Below are 21,776 nucleotides of genomic sequence, written 5' to 3' on the forward strand. Positions count from 1 at the left end.
GCTGAGAGCTCGGCCTCACGGCTCCTCCTCCTCCTCCCCTTCCTCCTCATGCTCCCCCCCCCTCCTTCCCCCCGTCTCATAGCATGAAGCAGCCTCGCTTCCTCCCTCCTGAGGCCAGCCTCTACTGCACTTTGGCCAGTGGCACAGGACTCCTGCCTGGCTGCACCTCCCAAATCGCCCCCCCCCCCCTTTTTTTTGGGGTTTTCCCAAAAAAACCGGGGGGGGGTTTGGGGGGGGGGGCGGGGGGGGGGGGCCGGGGGGGGGGGGGGGGGGGGGGGGGGAGGCGGATCTCGAAAGGGCCTGAGGCAGGCGGTGGCTGGAGGGATAGAGGTTCAGGGCAATACCACAGGCCCCTGGATGGGCCAGGGGCTCACTCTGGTGCAGGGGATGGGCAGTTCAGAGGTGGCCGCTGGGAGGTAGGAGGGGTGGAGGCAGGCCGTACTAGAATCTTACTCTTATCAGAACTGGGTTAAAGAGGGAATGACATACATCTAGAAGAGCATAAAAGTTTTCTTAACTTACAGAGGAAAAGGAAGGCAAGGGGCTAGGATAGGTAGCGACTCTTAGAAAGGTGTTTGGATTTAGGGAGCCAGTTGTCAGAATTAAACTAGACTTCTGAGGAGGAGTTAGGATAAAAGAGAGAGACGGAGAGAGAGACAGAGAGACGGAGGAAGGATAAGCGGGGAGGAAAAATAGGGAAAGAAAAATACACAACGGGTAATTATAACTTTGAACATGAATGGGACAAACTCACCCATAAAATGGAGACAGCAGAATGGATCAAAACCCCAAATCCAACAATATATTATTTACAAGAAACACATTTAAAAATGAGAGAAAAAGGGCAGAGTCAAGATGGTAAAGGTAGGGATTTTCCTGAGCTTCCCCCAAACACCTTTAAATAATAATGACTTTAAACAAATTCTGGGAGTGGCAGAACTCAACAAAAAAAAAGGGGTGAAATGGTTTTCCAGCCCACCCAACTTAGAAGGTTGGCAGGAAAGGTTTATTGCACCTGGTCGAGAGAGGAATGCATTCCAGCATAGACCAGGCCCAGCAAAGCAGAAGAGAGCTCAGGGTGACTGAGTCACCAGCAGCTGGGATACAGGCCCCAAAGACAGCTTGGGAGTTCAGCAGGAAGGGTATGTCACACCTTGGTAAGACAGGAGCTCAGGTCAGAGGACGTTGTGTCAGCACAGCCCCGGCCCCAGCAAAGCAGGAGCTCACCTTGGGAGTGACTGAATCAGCAGCAGCAAGGGGCTGCCTCCAGAGCTCCCAGCCCATAGACGCTGAGGGGGCTGAACAGCTGGTCAGAAGGACATCACGGGGGTCTTTTTGCTGGCACTGAGGCAGGACTCTGGGGCTTTGCCCATACTTGGATGCAGGTCACAGTCCTGGGTGGGGCTCCTGGGGGGAGGAGCGCTAGCCAAGCAGAGCTTGTGGCTACAATGAAGCAGGGACCCTCCTCACAGTTCCAGGACAGAAAAGAGGACTCGTGGTCACTCACTGACCAGAGCTCAGGCCAGGACAGGAGCAAACTCCTCCCCTTAGATCAGGCTGCCTTGGAAGAACTGAACACTTACAGGTCCCTAGAAGGATCACAGAAAACAGCTGCACAAAACCCCGAAGCTTGGGACAGTGCACCCTCCCCCCCGGGAAGCCGAGCCCTGCTTTAGCAAAGAGTTAGAAGTGAAGAAACAGGTGGGAAAAATGAGCAAACAACAAAAAATAAATCTGACCACAGAAAGGCAATGTGGTGACAAGGAAGGGCAAAACACATGCTCGGAAGACAGCAGAGTCAGAGCTGTGACATCCAAAGCCTCCGAAAAAAACATGAATTGGTCTCGGGCCGTGGGAGAGCGCAGAAAGGGCTTTGAACATCAAGAAAGAGGAGAGGAAAAGGTGGGAAGAGAAGTGAGAGGGACGCAAGAAAAATCATGAGAAAAGAGTCAACAGCTTGGTAAAGCAGACAGAGAAACAGTGAAGGAAATGATGCCTTCAAAACCAGATGAGGCCAGATGGGAAAAGAAGCCCTAAAAGCCAGGGAGGAGAAGAATGGCTGGAAAGCAGGATCAGCCCAGTGGAGAAAAAGGCACAGAAATTCACTGACGACAAAAAACTCCTTAAAAAGTAAAATTGGCCAAATGGAAAAGGAGGTACAAAAGCTCACTGAAGAAAATTATTCCTTAAAAATTAGAATGGAGCAAATGGAAGCTAATGACTTTTGGTTTGTTTGTTTTGGGGTGTGTGTGTGTGTGTGTGTGTGTTTGGAGTGTTTATTTTCATTTTATTGCTTTAACTTTTATTTTTCAAAAATGAGCACTGGGTATTTTTAACATATAGTAGTGTCATGTCATATGTATCTTACAACTGCATATTTTAGTAACAAGTGAAATTAGTGATATTTAGATAATTCAGTGTGTTTAGAAAATGAAAAATTTTTTTTATCAAAATACACTTCTCACTAAGATAAACAAATAAAATCCAAGCAAACCTACCTACACAAAGTTAGAATCAACTTTGGTAGATTTCAGTGTAATACATAGTCCATAACTAGCATGTTTGCCCCCCCCCCCATTGCTGCTCATCTTCTGGGCTGAGAATTATTGAAAACAATTTTTATTAAGATTTTATTACGTTGACATGTTTCTCATTCCACATCATCTTCGGCCAAGCTTTGTACACTCACAGTTCTCCAGCTAATTGTTGGCAGCTTAGTCAGAAGCATCTGGAACACTGGTGATGGAAGAGTTTGCTGTGGCTGCCCACAGACAGCAGTGGCATTTGTCAAATGGTCAGCGCCCCTTTCATATTCACCTTGGGCTAGTAATTCCTCACCAAGTTGTATTTCTTCAAGAAAGAACTTCTGAACAGTTTCTGAACCTTTAAGATCAGGTACCTTAGAAAGCCCAGCTCTCTCTTTAGCAAGCTTCTGTTTCTTTCTTCGCTCTGGGAGCCTATTCTTGAAGTTGGGGTCGCTCCCTCTCTTGCGATCGAAGTAAATACAGTAGCTGATGAAGAGGGCCCCCCGCACACTCTGGCGGTGATAGCACCACTCCGGCCCACCATGTTTCTGGCTGCTGCTGGCGGTGGAGGTAGCACCAGCCGCAGCGTTCCCTGATGACCCCCGAGCCAGGAGAGTAGGCTTGCTCCCGAAGCTAATGACTTAAAGAGAAATCAAGAAACAATAAAACCAAACCAAAAGAATGGAAAAAAAAAAGACAATGTGAAATATCTCACTGAAAAAACAACCAACTTGGAAAATAAACTCAAGAGAGATAATTTTAAAATTATTGGATTGTCTGAAAGCCGTGATCAGAAAAAGAGCCTAGACATCATCTTTCAACAAATTATCAAGGAAAACTACCCTGATGTTCTAGAACCAGAAGGTAAAATAGAAATTGAAAGAATCCACCAATCACCACCTGAAAGAAAATGAAAGCTCCCAGCAATATTATAGCCAAATTCCAGAGCTTCCAGGTGAAGGAGAAAATATTGCAAGCAGCCAGAAAGAAACAATTTGAGTATGATGGAACCACAATCAAGATAACACAAGATTTAGCAGCTTCTACATTGAAGGATAGAATATGCTATCCCAAAGGGCAAAGGATTAAAACTAAGAATCACCTACCCAGCAAAACCAAGTCTAATCCTTCAGAGGAAAAAATGGATATTCAGTGGACTAGAGGACTTTCAAGTATTCTTGAGGAAAAAAAAGACCAGAGCTGAATAGAAATTTGGTTTTCAAATACAAGACTCAAGAGAAGTACAAAAAGGTAAACAGGAAAGGGAAATCATAAGGGACTTAATGTTAAACTGTTTACATTCATACATGGGAAAATGATACTTGTAACTTGAAAGATCTTTCCGATTATTAGGGTAGTTAGCAGGAGTATATCTAGACAGAGGGCACAGGTCTGAGTTGAATATGAAGTGTTGATATCTAAAAAAATTAAGGGATGAGAGAGGAATGCACTGGGAGAAAGGGAAAGGGAGAGGTAGAATGGGGGTAAATTATCTCACATAAAAGAGGCAAGAAAAAACTTTTACAGTGGAGGGGAAGAGAGGAGAGGGAAGGGGGGAGTGAGTGAACCTTACTCTCATCAGAATTAGCTCAAAGAGGGTATAAAAACTCAATTGGGTAGAGAAATCTATCTTACCCTACAAGAAAGGAAGGGAAGAGGATAAGAGAAGGGGAGGGTAATAGAAGGGAGGTCAGACTGGGGGAGGGAGTAGTCAGAAGCAAAACACTTTTGAGGAGGAACAGGGTGAAAGAGAGAATAAAATAAATGGGGGAGATAGGATGGAGGGAAATACAGTTACCAATAGTAACTGAAAAAAAAATGGAAGTAAGTTTCTCTGATAAAAGCCTCGTTTCTCAAGCATGTAGAGAACTGAGTCAAATTTATAAAAATAAGAGCCATTCTCCAATTGATAAATGATCAAAAGATATGAACAGTTTTCAGATGAAGTAAAGCTATCTCTAGCCATCTGAAAAAAATGCTCTAACTCAGTATTAATTGGAGAAATGAAAATTAAAACAATTCTGAGGCACTACCTCATACCTATTAGATTGGAGAATATGACAGAAAATGAAAATAACAAATAATGGAGGGAATGTGGGAAAATTAGACATTTGTACAGTGTTGGTGGAGTTGTGAACTGATTCAGCCATTCTGTAGAGCAATTTGGAACTATGCCCAAAGAGCTACAAAACTCTGTGTACCTTTTGACGTAGAAATACCACTACTAGATCTGTATCCAAAAAGAGATTAAAGACAAAAAGGAAAAGGACCTATATGGACAAAAATATTTATAGCAGCTCTTTTATAGTGGCAAGGAATGGGGAGTTGAGGGGATGCCCATCCATTGGGGAATGGCTGAACGGATTGTGGTTATGTGATTGTGTTGGAATACTATTGTGCTATAATAAATGATGAGCAGGATACTCTCAGAGAAACCTGGACTTACATGAACTGATGCAAAATCAAATGTACCGTGTGCAAAGTGACAGCAACATTGTAGAGTGACTGCTGTGAGTCACTTATATTCTCAGACAGCTGAAGGACTTAGGGTGTAAAATTCGTCCCCAGAGAGAGAGAACTGGTGGAGTCTGGATGCAGATGGAAGCAGATTTTTTTTACTTTGTTTTTCTTGAGGTACATTTTTTGGGTCTACATTTTCTTTCACAACATAACTCTCATGTAAGTATTTTACATATAGAACCTATATGGAACTGCTTGCCTTCTCAGTTAGGGGGAGGGGTGGGGAGGGAGGAAGGGAGAGAATTTAAATTCAAAGTTTTGTGTTTTTTTAAAGGATAATGACTTGTTTTTCAACGTTCACTTTTATAACATTTTGCCTTCCAATTTATTTTCTCCCTCCCCTGCCCCCTCCCCCAAGACAGTAAGAAATGATATAGGCTATACATGTTTTAAACATGTTTCCACATTAGCCATGTTGTAAACATGAATCAGAAAAGGGGAAAAAAACCGCAAGAAAGAAAAAAAAAGAAGATAGTCTGCTTCAATCTGCATTCAGATTCCATAGCCCTTTCTCTGATTGTGGACAGCATTTTCCGTGAGTCTTTTGGAATATCTCGCATCATTGTATCACTGAGAAGAGCTAAGCTAACAAACTTAGTCATCCCACAGTGTTGCTGTTACTATCTATGTACAATGTTCTCCTGGTTCTGCTCACTTCACTCAGCATCTGTTCATGTAAGTCTGTTGTTGTTTTTTTCTGAAATCCACCTGCTCATCATTTCTTAAATCTTGTTCATCTTGTTCAGCCATTCCCCAATGTATGGGCATCCCCTCAATTTCCAATTCTTTGCCACCACAAAAGAGCTGCTAATAAATATGATCACTTTGGGATACAGACCTAGTAGTGGTATTACTGTGTCAAAGGGTATGCACAGCTTGATTGTCATTTGGGCATAGTTCCAAATTGCTCTCCAGAATGGTTGGATCGGTTCACAACTCTACCAACAATGCATTAGTGTTCCAATTTTCCCACATTTCTTCAACACCCATAATTTTCCTTTTCTGCCATATAGTCAATCAGAAAGGTGTGAGGTGGTACCTCAAAATTGTTTTAATTTGCATTTCTCTAATCAATAGTGCTTTAGAGCATTATTTTCTTTTTTACTCATTGGAGGGGGTAAGGTAGGGCAATTGGGATTAAGTGACTTGGCCAAGGTCACATGGCTAGTTAAGTGTCCGAGGCTGGATTTGAACTCAGGTCCTCCTGACTCCAGAGCTGGTGCTCTATTCACTGTGCCACTTAGCCACCCCTAGAGCATTTTTCATATGACTATAGATAGTTTTAATTTTTTCATCTGAAAATTGCTTGGTAATATCCTTTGACCATTTTTATCAATTGGGGAATGGCTTGTATTCTTATAGATTTGACTGAGTTCTCTCTATATCTTAGAAGTGAGGCCTTTATTAGAAACACTGGCAGTAAAAATTGTTTTCCAGCTTTTTGCTTCCCTTCTTGGTTGCATTGGCTTTGTTTGTGTAAAAACTTTTCAATTTAATGTATCAAAATCATCCCTTTTGCATTTCATGATGCTCTCTCTTGCTTGGTCATAAATTCTTCCCTTCTTCATAGATCTGATGGGTAAACTAGTGCTTGCTCTCCCAGTTTGCTTATAGTATCAGACTTTATATCTAAATTGTGTACACACTCTGACTTTATTTTGACATGCAGTGTAAGATGTTGGTCTATGCCCAGTTTGTGCCATACTATTTCCCAGTTTTCCCAGCATTTTTTTTGGTTAAATCAGGAGTTCTTATCCCAGAAGGTGGAGTCTTTGGTTTATCAAACAGTAGATTACTCTAGTCATTGACTGCTGTCTTGAGTACCCTAACCCTGTACCACTGATCCACCCCTCTATTTCTTTCTTTTTTTTTTTTGCCTTTTAGAGAGTAACTGGGGACTAAGTAACTTGCCCATGGTTACACGGCTCTTTTTTATGTGTGGGTGTTAAATGTCTGAGGCTGGAACCAAACTGGGTTCCTCCTGAGTCCAGGTCATTGCTTTACTCACTGCGCCCCTGGCTGCCCCTGACACCCCTCTATTTCTTAGCCAGCCCCAGATTGTTTTGATGACTGCTGCTTTATGACACAGTTTGAGATGTGGCATAGCCAGGCCACCTTCCTTTACATTTTTTTCCCATTAATTCCCTTAATATTCTGGACTTTGTGTTCTTCCAGATGAATTTTGCTGTTATTTTTTCTAGCTCTATGAAATAATTTTTGGTAGTTTAATTGGTACAGCACTGAATAAGCAAATTGCTAGGTTGAATTGTCATTTTGATTCTATTAGCCTGGCCTATCCATGAGCATCTGATATTTTTTCCAGTGATTTGGATTTGACTTTATTTGTGTGAAAAGTGTTTTGTGATTGTGTTCATAGAGTTCCTGGGTTTGTCTTGGCAGGTGGACTCTCCAGTATTTGATATCGTCCACAGTATCTTTAAATGGAATTTCTCTTTCTATTTCTTGCTGTTGGACTTTGTTAGTTACATCTAGAAATGCCAATTATTATGTGGGTTTATATTCATTATATCCTACAACTCTGCTGAAGTTGTTAATTATTTCAAGTAGTTTCTTACGTGATTCTCTAAGTACGTCATCCCATGATCTGCAAAGCGTGAGAGCTTTCTTTCTTCATTGCCTTGTCTCATTCCTTCAGTTGGAACCATTTAGAGATTGATTTTGAGGGCAGCCTTTCTGAGACTAAGCCAAGCCCTTGGAAGCCCTGAGCTTGGCTGGGCTTGGTGTGCTGGGCCACAGGTGAAAGGTAGATCCCTGATGGCATTGCCTAGCAAAGGTCCCTGTGTCATGGAAGTTTGACCTGCCTCTCATAGGCATGTGTGCTGACTTTCAGCTCCAAAATGCCACCCCAGGAAACCGAAGCCTGCAGGGGAGGGGCTGAGAAGAAACCCAGCTTACTAGCAGCACAATTCAGACCAGAACCCTGGTGTCCCGGGCCTGTCCTGTCTTCCTTCTGCTGCCACAGCCGCTGCCTCCCTCTCTTTGCACCCCTCTTGTGCCCCAGGGAACAAGTTCTGGGAGAGCTCAAGGGGTGAGGAGGGAAAGGTAGGTGGGTGAGGTCCGGACAGCTTCCTGCCCGGGCACAATGGCCTGGCTGAGACCCGAGCCTCCGCCATCAGTGTGGGAAGGAGTGGGACTGGCTTTTGTTGACTCCCAGGAGGGGCCAGGATCCTGCAGCATTTCCATCCCCAGTCTCCTCATGGAGTGGTACCTCTCTTCTGGACTCAGTCTCTGTCCTTGTTCTCTGTCTCTGCCTCTGTCTGTCTACCTGTCTCTTTCTCTGTCTCTCTCCTCTCTGTCTGTTTCTATCTCTCTCCTGTCTCTCTCCCTTGCTGGCTGCCTTTGTCTCTCTATGGCTGTCTCTGTCTCTGTGTGCTGTGTCTCTGTCTCTCTCCCCCCTCCCCCCATCTGTGTTTGTCTCATTCTGTCTTTCTTTGGTTATATTCATTTCAGTATTTTCTTCCCTAAAAGGGAGCCAAGACTTATGGGCCAACCTGTCCCAACTGAGAGCAGAGTTGACAGTTCTGGCTGCCCCCCTGGGCTGTGGTGAAGGGCAGTGTTCCTAGCTCTTCAGGGCCCCGGAGACTGACCTCATGGGCAGGACCTGAGTGCACCTGTCAGCACCCCCAGGCAAAGCAGGGAGGGTGATTGGGGGAACCAGAGGGGAGAGGGTCCCCTTTAGGCTGGGCAAGGATGGCAACAGTGACCCCACCCCACCCCCATCTGGGCTTCAAGAATAGGCCTCTGTGAACTCTTCCTCCCTGGGGCATCTATCGCGAGCTCATCCTACCTTTGCCTTCCCTGGACACTTCCCCTGGTGGGGCTGGGGGTGAGATTCTCACTGCTACCTGCTGAGATCCTTCCCTTCCATCATGGCCCCTCCCAGGGTTCACGGCCTCCCCAGCAGGTGTGAGGGTCAGTGCTATGCTGCCTGGGGAGGAGCCGATCCTTGTTCTTAGCAGCAACGGTGATCCCGGGGAAGCAGTTTCCCTCTGCACCTGTTTCTCCAACTGCTGAATGGGGAAGGTCACCAGTCTTCCAGGGAGATGGTTCCTCTAAACCCTTTGAGGGCAGGACACAGCCATCCCCTCCCCCTTGGCCCTTGGCCCCTTCGAGGCAATGTGTAGCTTGGGACACACACCTGAGCTGGCGGGGCCCTGCTGCAGACCCGTTCTGGGAGCACAGCAGCTGGGAGATCATGGGGAGGCAGGGCACTCCTCGGCAAACTTCAGTTCCCACTGGTCTGTCTTCTTCACTTCCCAGGTTCCCGAGTGCTCTAGAATGTTGAGTCAGGGGAGGCCCAGGGCAAGGTTGGGAGGCTCTCTCCTGTGGGTCCCCCCAGGAAAAGCAGCTCTAGGCCTACCAGCCAAAACAATGGAGAGGAGAGGCTGACTCAGGGCCTTGGAACCCAATCCTGGGCCTGTCATGAGCCAATCACTTAGCCCCCCCTTTATGGAATGGGACAATAACCTCCGCCCCTTGAGATCGGAGGAGGCCAGAGTAGATCAGCAAGTGCCCTAGTCCAGCTAGAGGGCCGAGGACCACAGCTGAGTGGAGGGGAGGGCATAGAAGGTAGAGATGTCAGGGTAGGTCGGCCACATGGGAGAGGAGAGGGTAAGGAGGTAAGGACAGCGCCAGGCTGAAACCCCAGGATCCTGGAGATTATGGCAACCCTGACAAAAACAGGGACTTTGGAAGTGCTGAGATGGTGGGGGCTGGGGGACCGTATGTCCTCATCTTTCCCCTGAAGGCAGTGAATGTGTAGTAAAGGAATGGAGGGATGTAATTTGTTTTTCTGGTGCCGGTCATACCTGCTTGAATTTGGGCAGTACCTGTACGTAGGCTGACCCAGTCATTTCTGGTCTCCATTTCCTGAGGGGCCCCTTCACCCACTAGTGAAGTGGGCCTCTTAGGAGGGGCAACCGGATCAGGACGGATCTGGGCAGCCTCATACACTGGCACGCTAAAAGGGACCTCTGGGGCAGAGAGCTGGCCCCAAGAAAATGGGCATTGGCCTTGGGCACTGCTGAGGGACCCAGACCCTTCCTCTTCTCTCCCTCTAGCTCACCAGCTGCACTGTGAACCTAGGCTAGTCACTGCCCAGTGGTTATGGCGGGGCCCTGGGAGCCCGATATTAGATTATGGAGGTGAGTCTTTGTGGAGTAGCTTGGGCCTTCCCTGACTCTCCTTGGTGCACAGTCAGCTGATTGGAATCTGGCCATCAAATTAATTTTCCATCAGTGAGTTTGGGATACAAATGACTTCTCTTTGCAAGACAAATGAGCAGCCTCTCCCCCACCCCCTACCTGGGATGGGACTCAGACGTCAATCAGCAACCACAGATGGACAGGCTTCCTCAGGCCCCAGCCCCTCCAGTGTGGCCCCTGCCATCTCCTTCACAGTGACCCGGGGGGAGCAAGGGCCAGGACGCTTGGCCATCCCTCCAGGTCCTGATTCTGGGTGTCCCAGGCAGAGGAGGCCACCGCTGCCCTAACTCAGCTCAGCTCCCCCAGCACACACAGTCCTTCCCTCAAATCTCTTCTTGATCTCAGGCACCCCCAGGCCCTTTGGCGGAGTGTCAGATGGCAGGGTCCAGGCTGTGGCTAGCCTGCTTGCTCTTCTGCTGAGGTCCTTCCTGAGTTAGGGACCCAGGCCTGAACCTAGCCCTCCATGCTGCAGAGAACTGCTTCCAAAAGGGTGGGTCTTCCTCCCCCTTGCTATGCACCCTGTGACCAGAAGGCCAGGGAGACGCCTGAGGGCTCAGCCACCACAGCCCTGTCACCTCCCAGCCTGCCTTAGGGAGGCAGGGCCTGAGCCCAGGAGATAAGCAGCCAGGACCAGAGTCCAGCAGCTTCCTCCTTTTGGCTCTGGGGTCTCAGAAGGGACAGAAGGTGGAGTGGTTGGAGAGGGTGTGACTAGCAGCTTGGTAGGGTCTAGGCTGCCCTGCCCTTCACTGTTTACCAGTGGCCATGGTGATTGATCAAAGGAGGAAACTGGAAATGAAGGTGAACCTCTGGGCCAGTGTTTTGCATTCAGGGCTCCAGACCCACGACCAGTTGGCTACTGTCTGGTTGCTAGGAGGCCTGTGGGAGCGAGGGACTCGAGGTGGGGGGAGGGGGAAGCACAAGGGGCTCCAGTCCCACCTCTGGCCCTGACTCTCAGAGACCCGCCCCTCCCCCTCATCACTAAGATGGTGATGCATTGACAAAGCTCGCAGGCCCATGGCATTGTTGGTGTCTGAGCCAGCCAGTGGCAGTGGGAAGCCCTTTCACTTGGCTTCCTTCCCTCTCTGAGGGAGTCCCTGGGTGAAGGGGGTCCACAGAGGAACAGAGGACCAGCGGCTGGGGCTGCTGGCTGCTGGGCAAAGGGCCCTGAGGTGGTCTGGCCAGGGGCCACTTCCCATGGTGGCACGGGGCACGTGATTAGGGTCTGTTCTCACTTCATTTCCGAGGGAAGGCTGAGGGGCTTCATGGGGGGGGCTGCTGGGGTCCATTCTGCAGGTTGAATTGGTTCCCCAGCCTGGCACCACGTTGGCAGGAAGTTGGGCATTGCCAGCTTAGAAGAGTCTAAGAAAGTATTACAGAGAGAGGAATGGGGGAAGGGAAGTGAGCAAAAGGACATGCAATTATTAAGCACCCACTGCGTGCTGAGGACTTTACAAACAGTATCTCCTTTGGGAGGCCAAGTGTAGAAAGACAAGACAGACTGTCTTCCGATGGCTCTTGTTGTCAGTGAAGGCTCCTGAATGCAGCAGGGAGGTGTGGGGGGGCGGCTGCCTTAGCTTCTGCTCATTTGCATGCCAAGTGTCAGGAGCTTCACAACTCGACCCTGTAGGACTTGGAGGAAGTGAAGGTTTGGTGAACAACCTCCTGGTCGGGGGTTAAAATGGAAGGGAGAGGGATGTTCTAACGCTAAGTCAGACAGTGATCCCGCTGCGGCCAAAGGCTCGGAATCAGTGCAGCCACAAGTGTGTACTTGGTGGGCTTGCCTGCAGGCAGAGCCCATCCTTCAGGAGAATGCAAGCTGCTCCGGGCAGGGATGGGGTTTGTTATTGTCAGTCACTACATGCTAGTTACTCGATCTGAGCGGGGGTGTTGGCTGCAGAGTGGGCACAAAAGCTGCTGGGAAGGGTGGGAGATCCACCTTGGATCTCAGTGGAGACTGAGAGGACACCGAGAGACAAGGGGTGCTGGGGAACAAGGCCTTTGAAATCAGGCTGCTAAGCTGTTCCTAATGGCGCTGCCTCCGTCATCGTGAGCCCACAGATCTCCTGACTCTGGAGAACAGACAAATCTGCTCTTTGAATGTCTGTACAGCCCCAACCGCCTCCCGGCTCGGGCAGGGCTGTGAGTGCCCAGGAGTCCTTGGTGATGCCCCCGCCTTCCTCATTCCGGCTGTCTGGCTTGGCTTCCCTCTTGGTAATGGGTCTCCTGTAGTGTGTTTTCGTATCACCTTCTCTCCCCAAGGTATTTTTCTTACCTCCCTACACAGATGCAGATCCCCACCCTCTGCACCGAAGGAATGAAAAAGGAGAAAATTGCAGTTCAGCAAAACTAACCAACACATTGACTGAATCCAACAATGAATGTAGCATTCCACACCCATAGCCTCATTTTTGGTTGGTTTTGTGTCCTCTCCATTTCCAGGCTAGTTTTGGGGACTTCTTTTCCTGGTTCTGCTCTCTCACTCTCAGTTAATCCAAACGAAGTCTTCCCACGCTCCTCTGAATTCTTCTCAGGAAGTGTCTCTCCTGGCTTAGTAATAATGTCTCCTTACAGTCCTGTATCACAGTGGCAGCCACTCTCCAGAACAGGCCATCTTAGGACAACCTTCCCTCTTCATGACCTTTGTGCAGCTTTCTCCCATCTTCTTTGGTCCTTGTTTAGTTCATTTCTTGTACCCTCAGGACCTCTCTCTCCCTTGGCCTAAAACATTACTCATGTCCCTTCTGGGGCACTCCCTGAAAAGCTTGGCCAAACACTGTGGGCACATCTTCTTTGAGCCCAGTGTCAGATTTCTATTCTCCTCTCCATATTGTTTCTATTGAGCAAAATCACTTTTCTTGTGGTCATCGGCCTTCTTTCTACTGCCGTGTTTCTAGGCCCATTGTTCCTGTCAAATAAGATGCAATGACTAAAATCAATCAATGAAGAGTATTAAGCAGCTCAGAGGGGAGCCAGGACAGAATAGTATCGTGGGAGTCCCGAGAAGTGACAAGAATGAGAGAAAAGGGAAAGTCAGCAATATGAAAAACTGCAGAGAGGTCAAGAAGAAGGAGGTTTTATAAGAGGCTTTAGTGATAAAGAGGTCGCTGGGGACCTTGGAGAGAGCAAAGAATGGGAGTGAAAGCTGGGATATGTGGGGTTCAGAAGTGAGTGGAAGGTGAGAAAGTGGAGATGAGGGATTTAGATACTTTCGGTAGAAAGTGTAGAGAAGAGACACACAGGAGGATCGTTTGAAGGGATGACTGGAGAAGAAACTGAAGTTTTTTTCTAGGATGGGGAAGACCCAAACAAGTTTTGTAGACAGCAGGAAAGGAGACTGGAACCGGGAGATAAAGGTAGAAAGTTGATCTGGTTCAGCAGCATTGAGTGTTGGGGGTTTCAGTGCTTGCCCGTGAGTTTGACGCCTCTGCTGTCATCAGTGATTTGAGAAGACATAGCTTGGAACAATTGCAGTGGAGAGTATAATAAAGTAATAATCAGAAAAAAAGTAAAATAATTGACATGAAGAAATAAGGAATGAGATGAGAATGGCTACTGTGTGTGAGAAGGTTGGGCTTACAACTCTTTTAGCCCTTAGCCTCCGCTGTGAGTTACCATGCCTAGCTGAGCACAAGCAATGAAAGCCAACCAGAGTGCTCCCAGGCTAAGATGAACTTGGAATCCTTTGATTTCCTCTATCTGGGGCTGATTAGAAATCTGTGATCCCAGACTGACTTAGAATAATATTCCCTGTCATTTTACATTGTATATATTTGCCACTAACAGTCACAAAATAAATCCCCTTGGTTTTTCCCAAGTATTCTATTACTGATGTGATACCCACAAATCTCCCCGATCTTAAAACTAAAACTAAAACACCTCCCTTGACCCTGTCACTACCTCAGGCCATCCACCATCCTCACTCTCCTCCTTCCAGTATTCCAGAAAGAGGGTCTAGAAAGGGGACTACACCTTCATCTCACACCATCTCCGAGTCTCTGACAGTCTGACTGACTTCTTGGTATAATGGAGAAAGGCACTGCCTTAAGAGGACATGGGTTCAAATCCTGTCTCTGACTTCTCTGTGTGACTGGCCTTGGACAAGTCAACGCCATCTATGCCTCAGTTTCCTTTTTTCTAAAGTAAAGGAGTGTTGAACTTGACAACCTTTAAGGTCCTCTCCCTCTCTGTCTCTCCTTCTCTGTCTTTCTGTCTGTCTCCCTCCCTTATAACTTCCAGCCATGCCATCTGAATAAGACTTCTCTCTCCAAGGTCCTTAGGTCCCAAGCCCAGAGACACTTTCTCAGTCCTCCCCTTGCAGACCCTAACTGCAGCTTGAATTCTATCAATAATCCCTCTTTGCTGATCCTTTCTCCTCCTTTGACTTCAGAGATCCTCCTCTCTTGCTTACAAGGGGCAAAAAGACTTTTCCCATTAGTTTCGAAGGTTATCTGTGAGCTCTATCAAAGAAGAGGCCTTTGCTTACCTCCATGTTGCATCTTCCCTGGATTGGCATAAAGTAGATCCTGCTTATTGAACGAATGAATCCAGAAGAACTCATTACCTTCCCCTCCCCTCTCCTCCAACTCCCCCTTCTTAAACTTCTCCCATTAGCCTGCAGGCTCCATGTCAGGAGGGAATGTTTGCTTGTCTTTGTATAGGAATTCTACCTCAGGGTCTGGCACATAGTAGGCATTTGTTGATTGATTGAAAAGGGGAATAGATGTGAAAGAGTCCTGGAAAGTCCCACGTGCTGTTTAAAGGGAAAGTGTGGGAAAATGGGAGGGTCTCCCCTTCTTCCTCCCTGCCCAGAGGACAATGAATGAGACACATCCTGGATACCCAGACTGTATCCACAGCCCACATCAACAACCACAGGGCATTGTGCCCTTAGGGGCAGCTTCCTGCCCTCCATCTGGCTTTGTGCTACAGCCCAAGCTCCCTCAGGGCTTGTGGGTTGGCCTGAGGGTTCCCTCCTTGGTGACACTATACCCCTATCCCTTACCATGGGGGCCCAACAGAAGTTTGTTTTTGTGCGATGTGCTCAAAAGAAAGGAAGCAGACATGGGCAAGCTGGATGCCCAGAGCAAGCCCCACTGACTCTGGGAGCTGTCGGTCCCTGCCCAGGGGCTGGAGGGAGGCGGGGTGTCCTGAGTGACCACATAGGCTTGGAGTGGAGGCAGGACACCTTTTCAGGCCCTATTCCTGCTCCTGTTCACTATTTTTTGGTAGCTGTGCTCAACAAGGGGTGTGATCTGTGACTACCACATCGATGTTACTTTAGACAGGGCTAGGAAGGCAAAGCAGAGAGACCTACATGCCTGGGGACCCAGGCAGGACTTCCATCATGAAAGTGGTTCCTCAGAAGTACCATCAAAAAGTCCCCTCCTGCCAGCCTCTGTGCAGTGGGAATAACCCAGGACCATGGCTGAGGAGACCTGGGTCCCAGCCTCAACTGTGAGGCCATCTTGCTGTGGGCCCCTGACACATCATTCAGTCTTAGCTTCTCTCATGCCAAATGAAGGCCCACTGAGTCCAAATGAAGCCCTTTCAAAGTCACCGATTCAGTGATTCTCTTTGCCTAATGACTCCCATTATCCCCCACACACGTGCCTTTCCCTTGTCCCCTTTTAGTCCCTTAGCGCCACCTCCCATTCTCTCCTTTTCCTGAGTCTCTAACAAGGAGAAGATGGCCCTCTTCCTTGCCAAGGCCACACACCCCTCCTACAAGGGCCCGTTCTCTTATTCCTTTCCTTCTTCTCTAGAAAACTGCAACCTCAGACAGATTTTCAACCTGTCCCTCCTTCAACCTGTCAACTGCCTCCTTTCCTATTGCCTTCCCACATGCCCAGGTCTCCCCCATCCCCAGAAAAGCCCTTCAGTGGATGCTACTGTCTTCTCCAGCTGGGATTCGAGAGCTCTCTTCCCTTTATCAGCCAAACTCCTCGAAAGAGCCATCTGCATTCACTGTCTTCTCACTCCTCAGCCCCTTGTCTTCTGCCTTCCACCTTCAAAACTGAAGCTGCTTTTCCCCAAGTGACCAATGATTGCTTAATTGCCACAGCTGATGGCCTTTCCTCAGTCACCCTCCTTCTGTACTTTTCTGCTGCATTTGACACCATTGATCACCTTCTCCTGGGGAAGCTTTCCTCTTTGGGTTTTCACATCAGCGCTCTCTCCCAGTTCACCTTCTGTCTGACTATTCTTTGCCAACTGATCATCCATATCATACCCCCCTAGGTTCTCTGAGGTTCTGTCCTTGGCCCCTCCTCCTCTTCCTCCCCATAACCCTCCCTTAATCCTCTCCCCTTCACATACACACACACAATTCACACTTTCACATACACATACACACTCACACTCGGATGCACACACACACACACACACACACACACACACACACACACACACCCTCGGTTCCTATGTGTATTTCACTCATATATACTGATGACTTCCAGATCTGTCTATCCAGCCTCAGTTTCTCCACAGACCTTGGGCCCTACATCACTAATTATCCATTGGATATTCCAAACTGGATGTCCCAGAGACACCTTGAACTCATTTTGTCCAAAACTGAAGTCGTCTCTCCACCTTGCCCGCCAAACCATTACACATCCGTCTTCTCGTCAAGGGCACCAGCCTCCCAGAATCTCTGGGGCCTTCACATGCCCTCCCCCCATAGCTAGTCAGTGTCCCTATCACTGCCAGCCCTTCGCTACACACAGCGAACCACCATGGTTCAGGCCATCGTCACCATCACTGATAACCTTGAAGGGATCTTTTCATGTGAGGGAGGAAGTCAGAAGCCAGATGGCCCCGAGTTGAGAAGGCAGAATCTGTCGAGAAAGAGGACAGATGTAGACTAGCTGCACGAGGGGGCAGTAGGCTCTAAGGAAGGTTTTGGAAGGGATCAAGGAGACCTGGACCCTTTGGAAGGTGCAGGGAAGGACGCAGTAGGTGGGAAGAGGGAATATTCGCAGGTGGCAGCTTGTTGGGGAAGAGATAGGGAAGGGGCAGGATTGAGGGCATGCAGAGGGGCTGACCTTGGCAAAGAAAGGACCGCCTTATCGACAAAGCCTGGGGGAAGGGAGAGTGGGAGATGATGTGGGGGAGGGTTTGGAGAGAAAGGGAGAAAACAGCTGATGTTATCAGCAATGTGTGAGGGGAGGGGAGGCCCTCAGCTAAGGCTGGGGGAGGTAGAGAAGGTTGTGAAGAGCTATTATGTGCATTTGTTGAGCTAGCCACCCAAGGGTCTCTCCCCTTAAGCGCCTCTGGTCCCTCTGCTGTGCTCCCAATAGGGAGTGGCTCTGCTTTTCTCCAGTGTTCCTGAGTTTCCTCTCCTCAGCATCTCAGATGCAGCCTGCAGTCCCTCTGGGCCCAAGAGTGCCTGCAGGGGACACTGAGGAAGAACCTGAATTTTCTTCAGTGGCTCCTCTGAATGTGGGGCTCTGACCTCTGTCAGGCTGGTTCATGGGGAAATGAGCCCTGTCCAACGATTCCAAGGCTCTCCAACTCAGTGGAATGTGCTCGCACTAGCTTGGGGGTGCTGGAATGAGCCCCGGGAGCCTGGCTAGGACCCCTGCAGACCCTGAGGAGACTGGAAGGAGCCCTGCACCACCATACAGAGAAGCACCTCACTGAATCCTTCAGGGTGGGCTGAGGTGGCCAAAGAGCCAGCCCCTTTGCTGTGTCCCACACTGGCCATGCCTGGGAATGCTTGGGCAAAAGGAATTTCTGGGATGCCCAAGGTTGGGCTCAGCCTGTGGTAGGTGGTGTTGACTGCTTGTGCGGAGCCCCTTCCCCTGCTTTTACATTGATCTTTCACCCTGAAGACCCAGGCCTTCTCTGCGATCTTAAGCCTGGCCCCCGGCAAGCCTACCCACCGTCCTTCCCCCAGATGTAGGCCAGATTCCCAGTGCCCTCTCTCCAGGCTTCTACAGGAGAGAGGAGGGATGGGGCCCAGAGGAGCCGCTCAACTGTCCTTCCCTGGTGGTTTGATGTGAAGGAAGCCCCCTCATGCCAGCCTTGCTCCTCTCCAAGGAAGATGCACTCGGCCCAATGCAGGCAGCCGGGCTGCTTTGGCACAGAAATCCCTCTGCACCAGCCTGGTGGAGATACTTCCCAGCTCTGCATGAGGGTGCCCAAGGGCAACAATGAGAAGGCCCATGCAGAGAATTCGGCCTTCCCCTGGGGGAGCCAGCAGGCCTAGGAGTAAGGGGGGCTCCTGCTCCCGGGAGGCACCCCCAGCCTTGCCGCTCCTTGACATTCCTGCACTTGCCAAACGGTCTCTCCTCCCTCATCCCCCTTGGCATTCCACACTGGGCTGCTCCTGCCCGTGAAGGCTTCTCCGTCCTCGGGCCTCCTTCACAGCCTCTGTCACCCCAAGCACCAGTCCCACATCTCCAACCACCTCCTGCCAATTTCTCAAGCTTGCCCCAACCTGCCCCAGCTCCTGCCTCCCCCAGGACACACATCTTCCTATTTCCCAGGCTAAGCAAGGAGCAGTGATAAGGGAACTTCAGAGGTCAGAGCCCATCCCCCTCATCTGACAGATGGGGAAACTGAGGAAGTGCAGAGATATGGGTGACCTGCCATGCTCAAACAGCTAAATAGCAAAGCTGGGATTGGAACCCAGAGCTCCAGGAGCCACCTTTCACATGTGCCTTCCCTTTCTTCTCTCCCCCAGGCCCCCCGCCGGTTCAGGTCCCCCCCCCCCCTTCCCCCGCCCCCCGCCACCCCTCCCCCCCCCCCCCCCCAATCCACGTCTGCCTTTGGCTCCAGAGGCTGCGTCACCCCTCCCAAGCCCCCACCCTTCTCTTCCCGATGATTTGCCCTTCACTCCTCCCACAGCCGTTTGCTGCCCTGCTACTACTGCCCTCTCTCACCTCCAAGAATGCACCTAGGCAGGGTCCATCTCTGACTGCAAAACTCCTGCTCAGGTGCCCCCACTGCCTGTAGGCTTCTGTGGGTACCCCTCCTGCCTCTGTCCTGAGCGAGAGGACGCTTCCTTTGGGTTTTCTGCTTATCTGCGTCTAGACCTAGGGAGCTTTGGAGTGCCTCCTTCCCAGTAGATTGCAAGCTCCTTGCAGGCAAGGCTTGGCGGTCACGGCAGCCACTGCAGCAGCAGGGCTGGGAGAGGGGCCCTGAAGCTACCCTGGCTCCCTCCCTCCCTCCTTCCTGCAGTCCCCCGCTCGCCTAGTGTGGCCTCCTATCAGGCCCAGGGGCCAGGAGCTCCCCAGGACACTGACGACCAAGGGCCAATATCGCTGAAAGACACCGAGGCTCGAGGGGGCAGCGCATGAGGCCCCTGGATCCAGCCCGGAGGTGTGCCCACTCTATGGACGAGGAAACTGAGGCTCAGGAGGCTAGAGAGGGGGAGAGAAGTTATTCTGGGCTCTGCGAAGGTGGAATGCTGAGAGGTGAGCTGGCAGGAGCCCAGGGCTGTGGTCAGGGTGGAGCGGCTGCTCCGCTCCTCCCTGGCTGACCTTGAAGAAGGTCCGTCTAAGGCTCTGGGTTTCCTCCGTTCCCCTGTCTGTAAAATGGAGGGTCTTGGGCCAGGTGACCTCCAGGAGCCCCTCGGGGACGTCCAGAGAAAAGCCCCGAAGTATGAGGGTGTCCTCAGGCCGGCCTTGGAGGGCGGGGCGGGGCGGGGGAGCATCCAGCGGCCCCAGGAGGGAGAAGGGGCCCGGCTGCCCGGGCGGAAGCTGCCCGCGAGTAGGCGGGCGGGCGGTGTAGGAAGCGCAGCTGGCCTGGGGGGAGGGGGGCCGGTTAGAGGGGGGCAGAGGGGAAGGGGGAGGCTGCTACCCGGCTCCCCAAGGGGGACCCAATGCAAATGAGGCGGCCAGGACCACCAATGGGAGGCCAAGGCGGGGCCTCGGGGCGGGGCCGAGGCGCAGTGGGTAGGCCCCTCGTACTGAGGGCGGTCCCCCTGGGATGGAGGGGGCGGGCAGAGGGCGGTGCCACGAGTCCGGGGCCGGCGGGCTGGACTGTCCCCCTCCCCCTTAGCGGGTCCCTCTCCCTCTCCCCTCCCTTCCCCAAACCCCGGCCGGGCCCCCCCCCCCACCCCGCTTCCCCGAGCTCAGTAGGGCGGGCGCACACCCCACCCTTGGCTCAGCCCCCCACCCCGAGCGAGGCCAGCTCTTCGGCTCAGGCTGCCCGCGAGCCAAGTTCCTGGGCGGCCGCACCTCGCGGGGCTCCCGGGCCGGGTCGTGCCAGCCTGCGAGCCATGGAGGCCGCCCACCTGCAGCCAGCCGCGGCGGTGCTGCGGCGCTTCTCGGTGCGGGAGAGCTGCGGTCTGAGCCCAGAGCAGGTCCGCTGCAGCCGCCAGAAGTATGGGCTCAATGGTGAGTGAGTGCGTGAGTGCGCTGCCCCGCACCCCTGGACCCCCACCCCGGGTCCGCGGCCCAGCAGACGCCTGGGCAGGGGTCCGCGCTCCAGGGTGAGTGGACAGGCGTGAGGGGGTGCTCCTTGCACCCCTGCCCCCCCGCCCCCCTCCCCCGACTTTCATCATATCGTAGATGTCTGGGTAGGGGGCCGAGCTCGGGAGGGCAGGCAGGGGGGAAGGGGGGGGAAAGCTGTTCCCTGTATCCCTGACTGCCCACTCGCGGCTCTCATAGCAGCAGGCTGGGGAAAGGGCTGCACGCCTGGCAGGGGGCTGCTTCTCTTCCCAGGGATTCCCGCTGGGCCTCCTGAGACCAGTGAACCTTTCGGGGCTGGGATGTGGGGAAAACCTTACAGTCAGCTCGCGGTGCCCAAGCCCTTCCTTGCACAGATGAGGAAACTGAGGAAACCTAGAAACGGGCAGGGACTTGCTCAGGGTGCTAGCGCCAGGCGGGATGAGAACCCGGGGCTGGGGTTAGGACTGTGGCGGCCGCAAGGTTCTCGGTTGTGGCCACCCCCGCCTTCGGGGGCCCCACACCCAGGCGGGAGGGGGGCGGAAATGAGGCCCCAGGCGCTTCTGCAGCAGCTCCCGAGGCTCCTGTACCCGGAGAAGGGCGTGTGGGTGTCCGGGGGCGGGGCTCGCCAGGAGCCGGTAGTGAGAACCCCGCGATGCTTTTGCTAGGTATGGGTTGTAATGATTCTAGTGGGTTTAGACTCACAGGGCTTGGGTTCATATGCTGCCTTGGCTCCTTCTCAGCCAGGGACCCGTGGGAGCCAGCTAGGGTCTCAGTTTCTTCCTCGGTACACTGAGGCGCTTGGCCTGGATGACCTCCGTCCCAGGCTTCTTCTGGTCCGAGGCCGCCAACTCCTCCACGGTGGCAGATACAGAGCTGAATGGGTAGCCTAGGCAGTGCTGGACTTGGAAGCCAGCAACCCCTTCCCCTCCTCCGGGGCGTCCCTCCCTCTCTCCGGGGCTTTCCGCAGTGCTCGCTCCCGCTCCCACCTGAGGACTGAGCCCCTCCCCTGGTCTTGGCACGAGAGGTGGGCAGGGGAAGAGCCCTGGCTGTCACTGTGGGCTTTGGCACCGATGACGCTAGGACCCAGAGTGTTACTGCTTCCGTCTAACCGG

The 21,776-nt window shown here is 51.4% G+C and overlaps 1 protein-coding gene across 2 annotated transcripts in view; it reads left to right on the forward strand.

Moving 5' to 3' along the window:
* The first annotated feature begins 20,361 nt into the window (after positions 1-20,361).
* The window catches only part of ATP2A3 (ATPase sarcoplasmic/endoplasmic reticulum Ca2+ transporting 3), a 104,598-nt gene continuing 103,183 nt past the window's right edge, over positions 20,362-21,776 (forward strand). The window contains exon 1 of one of the 2 annotated variants that reach the window (XM_069083261.1): positions 20,362-20,610. In XM_069083261.1, the coding sequence (XP_068939362.1) occupies positions 20,493-20,610 (118 nt within the window). In that variant the 5' untranslated portion in view covers positions 20,362-20,492. The remainder of the gene's footprint in view (positions 20,611-21,776) is intronic. The other variant, XM_069083262.1, reaches the window with a different exon arrangement.

This window comes from Petaurus breviceps, unplaced genomic scaffold, assembly GCF_028583685.1.
Source record: "Petaurus breviceps papuanus isolate PSGF00001 unplaced genomic scaffold, PetGlider_PUasm1.0 173, whole genome shotgun sequence".
Lineage (NCBI taxonomy): Eukaryota > Metazoa > Chordata > Mammalia > Diprotodontia > Petauridae > Petaurus > Petaurus breviceps.